Consider the following 12536-nt stretch of genomic DNA (forward strand, 5'->3'; position numbering starts at 1 on the left):
ACGAGGAATAAAAGAACCCAGATACAAAAAGGAGAATTGGTCATCCAAGCACAACTCTTAAGAAACTCATTGAGTCTGAAACTGGTCTGCAAGTATCGGAACTTCTGTCTGCAATGACTGACAGACTGTACTGGAGACAAAACTTCACTAGCTACACCTCATCAGAGGAACATTGAAGAAGAAGAAGAAAAGACTTGTTGGTTGTCAAGCAACAAAGAATTCGCAATATATTGAACTCAGGGAAGCCACAAAGGCCAATAAAATGCACACATTCTTGGTTGAAATGTCTCAGACCATGTTTATTAGCTTGTGACAAACTTATGTCTGGTTCCCTCAATTTAACAAGCATCTCCATCAACAATTACCAAAACACACATGCTCACATAAAAGAGAATAATGTTGCTGAGGTGTGTTTTAAACGTGTGTTACAACATCATCATGATAGAAAGATGTCATGGATTTTATGTCAAACAATCAGCAAGAAAAATACAACAGTTTACCATGAAAAAGATTGTTTTATCAATTAAAACTCTGTCCCAAAATAAAGTTCAAATTTCCTATTCATTTTTTGCTTTTCAGTAACACAGAGAGATGTTCTTTATGATATTGTAGAGATCTTTTCTACACATTTTGATTATTATGGCACCTTTGAATTACTTTCCTCAATCCTAGACTAAGATATGATTACGTTAACTACATATAAATAATCACACTTTGCTATATCTCTGCAAATCCATGTATCATGCAATTATTAAACAAAAATTTAGATCATTTCAATTTGCCAAAATTGTTACACAAACTTTTAACAGACAGAAATGCAACAAGCTGTAGTAATTTTTGTATGTAGGATTACGGGCTCAAAAACACCTAAATGTCAGGTAATATTGTTTTTCTGTTGCTGGAGGATTGACACAGTATATGCCCTCTTTTTTTTAGAAAAATGATGATACCAGTGATAAGACAGTTAAAAGGAAGGTTGATTCAAGATCATGGCTATCTGAAAACATCCCCTCCCCCCACTGGGTGACTTTCTTTGGAAGTCGTACCCATGGCCTGTTACCAAAACGATGACTCAGAAAAGGTCATAGAAGTAGTCCAGACCCTGTCCCAGCTCCCAGATGGAGATACCAGTTCCTAGTTCCTGGGCCAGGTCTAAACGTGCCTGGATTGACTGGAAAAAAAAACAGAAGTCATGAGACAATGTAGATTATCATACATCATTAAATAAAATATAGCATCCCAACCGGACCCAGCACATCTCCCTCTATGTGGTACCACTGGAGAAGGCGGATGCCCAAAGTGTGTGGGTGTCAGATTCACAACCTAATATCCACCATGAACAAATCCAAGTGAAGGCCACCGTGTCAACCCTCCTCACTCAGGTGTAGGAACTGACATGGTCTCCATTGTCTCTCCAGGCAGAAGATGCCAACAACAATTAGCATAGGACAAGAACAATGATAGTCTAAGTGAACTAGTTACTAGGTAAATATGTGCTTAAACATACTTTGAGAGTCGGGTAGTACACAAGATGTTTTGTCGTCCCATCTCTGAAAAACAAAAACAAAACAACAATTAAAACAAATGCAGAAAATAGAATGCCAAATAATTGAAAGTTCAAAAGATGAACAATTTGGTCCTGAACAAACAATTGCATTTTACATGCACAAAGGAAGTATGTAGGAAAAATGTAGTATCTGAAAATAAACTTACTTGTATTCAAACATGTGTTCTGCTGTTTCTTCTTCCCATTTTAATTTTGGCTTGTACTGTGTGAGAAGGTCTATATATCTGTAATAAACAAAGAAACATTTTAAGAACAAGAATAAAATAAATGATATTCTCTGCTGATAACTAAAATGTTTGTGTGTCCTACATCTAGGCAACTGACAACAGTTATTAAGTAGATTTACATCTACAAAACAAATGTCAACTATTTTAACAACCCTTGTCCTGCAGAGCCCATATAAATATAGGTAATGCACATACAGTACCACCCACATAGAGTCCTGTATATGTACGGTTTGGCATGGAGGTATTTCTTGTGCAACGCATCACACCGCAGCGAAACGCAACAACTTTACTTTAGTCTTTATTTCAGGCATGACTTGCCCATATAAAACATATTAAAAATGCACATAATAACACACATACACATGCAAAAAATAAATCAAAGGTCTATGACCTGATTAAGACATAAAGTCATTTAAAAAATAGTGTGTAAAACAAGCCTGCAGGGTTAAGACATACTGTTTGCCTATGATTGGTCCTCCCCCGGCGCCTGTGTAGTCGTTGCCGTAGAAGTTCAGTCCGAGAAGGATCTTATGTCTGTGTGTGCCTTCTGGGTCCAGTATCAGCACACAAGCCTTTACCCAGTCTATAGGAGCATTAGGGCCGGGTCTGAACATGGGAGACAAAACATACAATCACAATCAACTCAGGACCAACACACAAGCCTTCAACCAGTCTATAGGAGCATTAGGGCCGGGTACATAGATACAGAGAGATACAGTAACATACAGTTAACTTGTACATGGTCTAATAAATGCAAAAGTGTTAAGGTCTAGAATCAGTAGTACAGGTTTGACTGCATACTTTTATTTGCTAAGTACTAATTTCTCTGGGCAGTACAGTAACTAAATATCTTGTTTAAAGTTAAAACTTTTGTTCCAACACAAAAGGTAAAAAAATTAATGTTTTCAGCTACAGCTTTCCACCAGCTACCCTGGTCTTCCTTAGTAGACTGACCCAGTGAGACTTGATCAGTCTAGATCAACTTTTGTGTTGGAGCAAAATTTCTAACATTAAACATGTAACTACCAACACAAATGAACTTGCAAGATACCTAAAAATCTTGTTTGAAAAATCAAAAATTGTACATTCACTAGTATGATACCTGTGAGGGTTGGAGAAGTCATAGGTCATCAGACTGAAGCCGTGTACCCAGGGTGCCAGTAACTGGAAATCATCTTTGTTGAAGATGTCCTGACCACCTGGGCTGTAAAGAAACAAACAAGCAAACAAACAAACATTTTAGATGGTGTAGGAGACACAGAAACATTACAATATTATATAGTGTTCAGATTGTACTCATATAAACAAGCAAACCTTACAGCCCGTCCTCACAAAGCTTGTACTTACTGTACAAAACAGGTGTATTATGCTTCAGGATGGTTAAAGGTTATACAATTTCAAAACACAGACTATAACAAAATGATTGTCATGTTCACATTCAGAAGTAGTATAGAATGAGCTGGTTAGTCCTTACCCCATGGAGGGTGGAGGAATGACTGTGATGAGGATCAGGTTGTGTTCAGTGAAGGTCTGACCCATGTGGCTGATGACATGAGTAAGGTCCCTACAGAAAAAAATCATGTTATTTATAAACAACAATTCAAATCTTTAGATGTAACATGATTCATGTCTTTAGATGTAACATCTTTTAATACCTAATTGTTGTACATTATTGCATACTGTATATTTATGAAAAAAGACTTTTATAATTAGTAACATTTGACTAAATCTAGTTACAGGTCATCTTATTAGGGTTAGCATGACCCTAGATTAGGGTTATGGTAACCCTTGGTTTGGTAACCCTAAATTAGCGCCCTTAATATTTAGAAAAAATATTTAAGCTTACTTTTTCTTTGTACCACCTAGTTGATTCCACAGCTCCAGAACGATTCCATCAAACTGGCGAAACTAGAAAAAGAGAAAAGTACTGAAGGATTAAAGTTAGACATCCGGGTAATGAGATACATGTACATGTTACCTGGGAAAATGTGACTGGATACGTTTCTAATGTCAGATGTTGGAAACTGTCAGATGTTTCTAGTAACATCCACTACTTAGTACTGATGAAAACATTAAGGGAGCAGTTTGGGAGGGGCAAAGTTTTCTTTAAGTACGGACCAACTCCCCTGCCATATCATTTAACTATTTGGCTGTCAGAGATTTCTACTCTTTCCAGCCGCTTCCCAAAGCCTGTTACAGGCTAGTTTTACAGCCCTGGAATCACTTTGGGTGCATTTAATTTAAAAGTCCTACATGTGTACTTGTCCTGACCTTACAGAACTTGATGACAGTGTCGATCATGTCTTCTACAGCGTCTTCACTGTTGAACAGGTAGTGATAGTCATGCACGGACCAGCCATCAAACAACAGCCTCGGGACTGGGGAAACATAGGTCACAGGTTATTACAGCAAGGAGAAGTCAAATTCACTCATTCACCAAACAGGTTCAAATGATAATCAGACACTTGAGATAAATATTTTAAAGGTATGTTTAGAAATATCCATTCAGATCTAAGAATATCATACTTCTGAGATTCAAAAATTAATGGTGTTCTTTTAACATGCACTAACTTACATTTGTATAAAACATGTATAAATCTGTATAGCATAACACACATGGCCTTGTGCCTGATATGTATAACTGATATGATAGTACTGTCTGCATATGGTAGAGTCTGACACAAATTCCCTCACCCATTTTGACATTTCTGCCAGAGACCTTCTTGACATCACTTATCCAGCCTGGAATACAAAAAAAATTACAAATTTAATGGAAAAAGCAAGACATGGCACATCAGTGTGGTAATATTGTAGAGCTCATGGCAAGAAACACTGTATTTCTGTATAATATAATTACATGTAACACGTTATAGCTTATCTACTATCATTGTTCTAATTGTGTGCTGAATTAAATCATGTAGAAAATAAAGATACCAAAAAAGTGAAGTACAAAAATGCAAGTTGTAATCAAAAGTTAGAATCAGAAAGTACATTGACCTTGGTCAATGTCATGCGCTCCTTCCACGTGGAAAATCTTTGCCGAGATCCTCTTCAGCTGCAGCCAGACTGGAGAAATTAGACTGAACTTCCCTCCGAATATCTTAGCAACGTCGTAACCATGGTTATTCCACTGTAAACAAGGAGATAAACAACAACAAATCAGGTTGGATTTCCCTAGAAATATGTTAGCAACATCACATCTATGTAACATTATTTCAAAGACAGACTTGTGCTAGCCCTTGTTGTTTGAGTACAGTAATTAGGATTTATTAGGTTTAATTCTATATTAGGTCTTATTATGGGTTCACCACACCACGAAGTGGTGTGGTGAAACCATATTGCTTTTTCTTATGTTTCTTCTCCTCCTCCTGCCATATCTTTAAATGGATTCAGCTTCTTCATTTTAGGGCCTAAGGTCCTGAAATTTGGTATGGAGGTACAGTGGGCAAATACCCCTAGGCGTTTTTTAAATTATTGTGATACAGGCTTTTACTACTCTCTACTCTACTCTCTCCCATAGCTTAGTCAGCCGTCGGGGCAGCATGATGTTTGGCCAAGTTCTTCCACTGCTGGCGGTCCTCCGCCAGTCTGGCCATCTGGTTGGCTGTTACACCAGTCCACTCTTTTAAGTCTGTAATCCATGACCGACGGGGACGTCCCCGCGGCCGTGCGCCTTCCACCTTACCCTGGAGAACTGTATGTGACAGTGTGCCTTTGGCCCTAGACACATGTCCGAACCACTGTAACTTTTCCTTCTTAACTGTGGCCAGGAAGCTGTCGAGTGGGCCTTGCAAGGTGTAAATGCGTTCCATGACCTCTTTGTTTGTAGTGTGTGATGTCCAGTGAACTCGTAGCAGTCTGCGATAACAATTCATCTCAAACGCATTGATTCTCTTCACTATAGCTGCATTCAAAGTCCATGTCTCAGCACCATACAAGAAAATAGATAGCACAAGACAGCGTAGTAGGCGTATCTTTGTTGGCATGGAGATGCTATGACTGCACCAGATGTGTTTTAGCTTTGACAGTGCAAGGGTTGACTTGGCAATCCTGACTTTCACCTCTTTGTCTGAGCTGCAGTCTTCTGTCTGGACAGAGCCGAGGTATGTAAACTCACTGACCTGCTCCAGTTCTGTGCCTCTGACTGTGACTTGGCCATTTGTATCAGACGGACCAGATACAAGGCATTTGGTTTTCTCCAGACTAATCTCCATACCATACCTCCTGCTTGTGGAGTCCAAGCTGTTGATCTGGGATTGCTGATCCACTCTTGACCCATCCAGCAAATCCACATCATCCGCAAACTGGAGGTGGGTTATGGTGCATCCTGCCAGTTTGATAGGTGCTACTTTTGGTGCTAAGGCTTCTCTCATTATGTTCTCTAAGAATATATTGCAGAGTGTCGGAGAAAGAAGACATCCCTGGCGTACTCCAACTGACGTAGGGAAGCAGTCACTGAACTCCCCCCCCAACAGGCTTTTAGAATGGTTTTATTTGAGTTTTTTGGCTGTGTAATAGCTAATGTATTACTGTGTAAGTGTGCAGTGTTTACCACATTTGGACATGAGTCATCACAATGGCATGCAAGGCATCAACCAATAGGCATGCAGCTTTCCTCTATTCTCCTTGCTGATTGGCTGTTGGGATTTAACTGGCTACACCTGCACAGAGCCATGCCATACTGACAGTATGTCTGTATTCAAGTGTTTTGGTAGGTATTTTAAGCTTTCCTGCTCCAGCATTGGAATGCGGGCTATGAACGCTTCTTTTTATCTTGAAAATCAACAGTTTGCATTATGCAATCCTAACCAATAATGTAGGGAATAGCTATCCAACTGTTGTAGTCTTAGTTGTATGTTACTTCATACTATAGTTATATCAATGTAAAGCATTGTTTTCCCTTGTGTTTCTCATTCTTTCCCTGCCATGTGGTAAAATGTGGTGAACCCATCGCTATATTTGCTCCAAAGCAAATATTGGCCTTTCTAGTTCTATATTGTTTTGTAAATGTACGTTGTCCAATAGTTGTTTCCAAACATTGTACCATGTACAATTGTTGCGCAATAAAGTTCTTCTTCCATGATCTGTGTATCATGAAAGTTCTGTGTGTATCAAGTTTCACACACCCTACAGGATGTTGTCTACGGTTACAGGATGCCCCACTTGTCATGCACTTAACAACAGACAGGAGGCACTCTTAACCCAGGGCCCTAAAGCCACACTTGCTATTAAAGTTTCTTTGTTTGACAATCCCCCAGCAAAAAAGAAATCCTTATTTTGGCCCAGTGATCATGATCAGAATTATCTATGGTAATTATATGTTTACCTATTGATATCCTGGCCAATACACTATTGGTACATGTACTGCAGATTTGTTCAACATGAATGTTGCACACAGTAAAATCGAAAGCTCAGAATTTCTTTGTGTTCATGGTTAAAACAATCACAGTAACATAATGAAAGACAAAGCTAAGTATCATAATTTCTATGTAGAGAGGTCACCACAAAAACTTACTAGTAAGTAAAACCACTGGAAGTGACCATTTGCAGATTTCTGGTACTTACCGGTGTGACATACCCCAGCACAGTACCAGGGAAGTTCTTGGTCTCTATAGATGATATGGAGTAGCGAGTGTGTTCAGTCAGGATGTCTTTAGTCTTCGGCTTCTCTGTCACAAGTTTTCGCTCTAGGACTGTTTCATCGGTGGGGAGGGGGGTGGCCTGGAGTGGAATTCAATCATTTCTCAGTCAATTTGTTCACAGTCTGGATTGCCAAAGGTTGACTGTACTGGTAAGGAACAAATAGAATCTTTATCAGTGGTAAGAGACTCTGGACCAAGAGGTTTGGAGTTCGAATCCCATCTTTTGTTGCCCACTCAACATGCACAATACTGTTGAGGGTTGCAGTCCTTAGGACAGGACGTTAAGCTGTGGTCCACTGTTCATTATGATTGTCTAGAAGAGCTAGAGTAGGGAAAATTCCCCCAGTACAACGAAGCTGTAAATACTGTACATAGCATCTGTCTTCAAATCCATGATTAGCTCTTCAGTGAGCTGAAAATGGAAAATTCTTTATGTGACACATTCCTTGTTGTTTGGCTGATAAAAGTCTAAAACAATTATATGTGGTGTAGCTTTTGCTATACTGATAACATGTACTAGTAATAAAAAAAATGGGCACAGCTGATTGTGAAGTAGCCAATTGAGAATACTTTCCTTTCCTCCAAACTGCCAGAAGAATTTTTAATCAATGTCCAAAGACGTCTTACCCCATTTTTCTTCTTCTCCTTCTTCTTGTCCTTCTTCTTGCCCTTGGACTTGGGCTGGATGGTTCCATCTGCACCGGACAGCAGCAGGAGTGCCAGCGCTAACAAGAACAGCCTCCACACACCCAGCCTCATCTTTCCAACACTGCTGCAGGGGAGGGAAAAATTATCTCCAAAAAGTCCAAGCAAATCTTCCTAGTTTGAGTGGTTCAAACCTTACAGTGTGCTGGTCTTACACAGCTTGTATTACATGTATAAAACTGGTGTGTTACAGTCCTTAAAAAAAGGCAGTTTACCGGTTATGGGAAACAAACAAATGAACAAAGATCTTTTAGTAGCCTGGTATCCAGTCTATCGAGGTTAGGGTATGTTTTTTCAGTGCTGCAGGAGCTCTTTGCAACTTAACTAGGCTCCCAGTAGGTTTTGCACGACAGAATTATGTTAGCCTACCACGATCTGATATTGTGGTGGGGCTACTAGTTATAGTAATCAACTCCTAACGTTCAAAACTCTATTAGCAAAGCTCCTACAGGCGTAGCACTTAAACAGCCTCGAACGGTCCCCCGAACAGTATCAAATTGGCAAGACAGTATCAAATTGTTAGTTGGCAAAACAATATCAAACTGGCCAAGCACTATCCAAGAAAAACTACACGAAACAAAGACCGATAAAACGCATAAAACAAGGCAAAACTAAGCTGAAGCCCAAACCTCTGCTTGGAGAGTAGTGAATGTAAGAACTAACCCGTCGTGTGTTGTTTAGTTCTAGTGGGAGGGGGGCGGTACCCACTTCCGGGTCTGCCCAAATCCGGGATACAAAAATGGCCCTTCAAAACCCAAGCAGGCGTAACAAGACCTCTCTTCGGTACAGACCCGTGCTACATCCGTTTACTTGTAGTTAAGGTTGTAGAGAGTGATTCTAGAGGGACGGAAAGATGAACAATATGGACATACGAACCTTGTGTGCGTGCAAAACAGCTGCAAGTCGCCATGTTGGCACTTCCCAGGGTGCACCGGGTTGGGTGAAACTATTCGGAATGTTTGGAGACATTTTGAGGATTTAAGATGTTTTGCTTTAGCTCTCCTTAAAGACAAGAGAAATTCAAAACTCCACTGACAAACTATTTGGTCATCCTAGACAATTTCTAGACAAAGGAAAGGAATTTGGTGGATACACCCCCTTAATTGTAACGTTACAAGTGCGTTTTATTTTCAGCAAAGGGTTTACATTTGTACCGTTAGGTTTTACCAGTTGTGTTGGGTTGCGGACAAGATAACTCAGAATGATATAAAGGCACGTGATTGCCTTATGCCAAGCAAATCGCACTCAAGCTCACCTAACTTTCTCTTTCTCTGTCCCCAATTTATTCGCTGAATTAAGATACCCTTTAGTCTAATGGCTAATCTTACAGCGTTTATAATAAGATTCGCATTCTCTCTCTCTCTCTCTCTGTCTTTCTCTCTCTGTCTCTCTGTCTCTCTCCCTTTCTTTCTCTCTGACTCTCTTTCTTTTTTTCTTTCTTAAAGATAAATGAACGTAGAGAAGGGTAACGCCGTGAAGAAAAGTGTAAGACAATAAGAGATACAACATTTAATCACTAAGCAATATTTTCTGCACGAAGCGTTCTATGATCCATATGAGTGTAGTATTGGTCATTGGCAAAAATACATTTGTCTTTCCTGCTGACATATTTGATTCGAAGTAAATGTATATGTTTCAAGATTCGCACATAAGTATTTCAATATAAATGGAATGACATGGACGGGTATTTTTAGTTCGACAGAAAAGGACAATTTCTGCATGGCATTGCACTGATTTAACTTTCAATATAACTTTTTCTTCTACTTTTGACGCTGTATGTTGTTTACTCATCTATATTACAAACTCTCGGCCTAGGCAGAGTTCATACAACTTAAATGTTATATTTTGACACATTTTGAACGGAAAAATAAAACTTGTGTATATACAGATTCTAAAGTATTCTGATCAAACTATGGACAATGTATAACTAGTAACGTTACATGTAACGTTATGTATCTTAGTAAAGTCTACATCTGTTTTATATGTTTCAAACGTGTACATCTGTCATGCTAGTAGCTTCAACGTAGCTGTCTTAATTTTATAGATTCCTTCAAATGATGACAAGGGTAAATATTTCCGAGTGTTCACATCAAATCGTATCTAAAAAAAACTGCAACAGTCGAGGATTATTTTCATCATTCCGTCTCCCTTGCCGAATTTTCATTTCCAAGACGCAGGTTCCCTGTAGAAATGCGACAGTTCGCCCAATGACCAATATGATTTTGCGATTGGACGCTGCTCTTGGACCCTGTGCTTCAGATGTAAGTCGCAAGAAGTCGCTGTGACTATACCAGATAGTGAGGACGGTGACGAATCTTTGGTGGTGATCTTTACAGAATCTGTAATAAAACAAGAACAAAAGAGGAAAAATTATACTGAAACATATATGTCTTACACCTTGAATGTCTTGAAAAGTAACCTGTTCAATACATAGAACATCCAACTACATCCGAACCGAATTGTACCAGGTTGGTACAAAATATAGCGTATTGGAGTTTTTCTGCTTACTCCTCGATGTCTATCAGATACCTTTCTCAGAGCTTCTGATGGGAATGATGCTTTTCGCTGCTTCATGTAGCCAAACACAGAAGAAAAAGCGCCACCTACATAGGCTACATAGAGGTGAGAAGAAGCACTCCAGTCAGAAACTCTGAGGGAGGTGTCAGTGATAGCAATCAAAACGTTAAGAAGGTGAGATAATTCAACAAAGTACTACTTGTGTAAAATAGAACTCCAGTACCCCCCCCCCCCCCAATGAAGCCTGGATTTCCAGACTGCTACTGTAAGGGAAACATATCACGTACCGTTTTCATTTCATCAATTATACATTGACTTCGTGTGCAAACAGTACTGGGCCATTGTACCGTCATCTGGTCCTGTCACAACTCTTTGGTTGATAGTTATAACATTCAGTCGAGGCTATTTTTAGATGATCTTAGAAGGGATAATCACAAAATGAAATGTTCCAAGGCTTATATAGCTGTATACGTAGCAACACTTTTTTGAGGAGGGTCATCGTACAGGTAAATGATAATATGCTATACAAAATCAAACCCCTGGATTAGTCTCAATTCTCATATTCTAGGCTTTTACTCCATTTAGATTTCACAAATTCTTTTTGTCATCCTCTAAAACAATTGTTTGCTATGGAGCCTTTATAAATGTGTAATTGAAAATTTGCAACAACTGAATTTCGGGGGCAAATATATACATAAGGTCAATTGCTAACTATTTAGGAACAGTCGTGGGATTAAACAAACTATTCAGCGTATTGTTGTGGCACTGGCTAAAGCAAACATTCTTGTTCGTGCTTAACATCTTGAAATCAACGTTGTTGTTTTTTCTACAGACGTCATTAAAAGTATTGACAGAGCTTGCTACCTTTGAATGAAATACTTTAGAATTATTTACTTTTGGCCGTTTGTTTAGCGCGGCATTCCTTGCATTCTTTTGCTGCCATGTGTTGTAGATGTCAGAGAAAAATGCAAAAACGAAAACGGGTCAAAAGGCTTCGGTGCTAACGTTATCGTTTAGATTTAGCGGGTCTGTATCTGTACAGCTGGTGGAATTGTAACAGATCTTAGCCAGTAATTCAGTCGACACTCTGTGTAGTACTCGTAGAACCTGCATAGTATATATACAACTACTCATTGCACTCTTTAGAAATGTAGTAGCGTAGCCTAGAACGTACATGTATAGGTGTACTAGTTCTTACTCAGTCTAGTCAACATTCTGCCATATACCCATTGAATCTATATGTAGAATTTCGATAGACTCGTACCAGCTAGTAATCTTATTATCTGCTATACATTGTAACTGTTACAATCGTTGTGCAATATACTTTGACTTGGCTTAGTATACTGTAGATGCCCCTCGGCGTATTACGCAAGGTTAACACTAAACAAGGCAACGGGCTTTCTTTCTAACGTTCAGTCAGCCAGCCAGGAAGTGAACACACCTTTTATGGCATGTTTTAGGTGGTGGGTGTACCATAACGGCAGAGACAAGCCGTAACCTGTACGTCATAGAAATGGCAGCTATGATACTGGGTGTGTTTTCCTCCCCACGTACCGCTACAGAGAGGAACGTTTGGAATCTGTACGTGCATTTGCCAAATGTCCTAATCCAGTCCATGTTACTAGTGTTTTTGTGTGTAAGCCAAGCAATAGGTAATGTAGAAATTGTCAATGATAAAATTGTAAACGTTAAACCCAACACAAAGTTACAGTGCAAAGAATGTCAAATACCAATCCCAACCATAACGATATTTTATAAAGCACGCGCCACCCTATCTGTCTCCCTCGCTCTCTCCTTCTCTCGCTCTCTCTTTCAATCTCTCCCCTTCACTCTCTCCTCTCTCTCTCTCTCTCTCACACACTCACACACACACACACA

General features: G+C 39.4%; 1 protein-coding gene across 1 annotated transcript in view; it reads right to left on the bottom strand.

The window, feature by feature from the left end:
* Nucleotides 1–559: 559 nt before the first annotated feature.
* LOC109483036 (chitinase domain-containing protein 1-like) overlaps nt 560–12536 on the bottom strand; it is a 43114-nt gene continuing 31137 nt past the window's right edge. The window contains 12 exon segments of the mRNA XM_019785992.1: nt 560–1171; nt 1508–1550; nt 1714–1791; nt 2251–2400; nt 2897–2998; nt 3269–3358; nt 3641–3702; nt 4066–4172; nt 4489–4536; nt 4792–4924; nt 7360–7515; nt 8064–8208. Of these exon segments, the coding sequence (XP_019641551.1) occupies nt 1073–1171; nt 1508–1550; nt 1714–1791; nt 2251–2400; nt 2897–2998; nt 3269–3358; nt 3641–3702; nt 4066–4172; nt 4489–4536; nt 4792–4924; nt 7360–7515; nt 8064–8208 (1213 nt within the window). The 3' untranslated portion in view covers nt 560–1072.

This window comes from Branchiostoma belcheri, unplaced genomic scaffold, assembly GCF_001625305.1.
Source record: "Branchiostoma belcheri isolate BF01 breed outbred unplaced genomic scaffold, Haploidv18h27 scaffold62, whole genome shotgun sequence".
In the NCBI taxonomy this organism is placed as follows: Eukaryota; Metazoa; Chordata; class Leptocardii; order Amphioxiformes; family Branchiostomatidae; genus Branchiostoma; species Branchiostoma belcheri.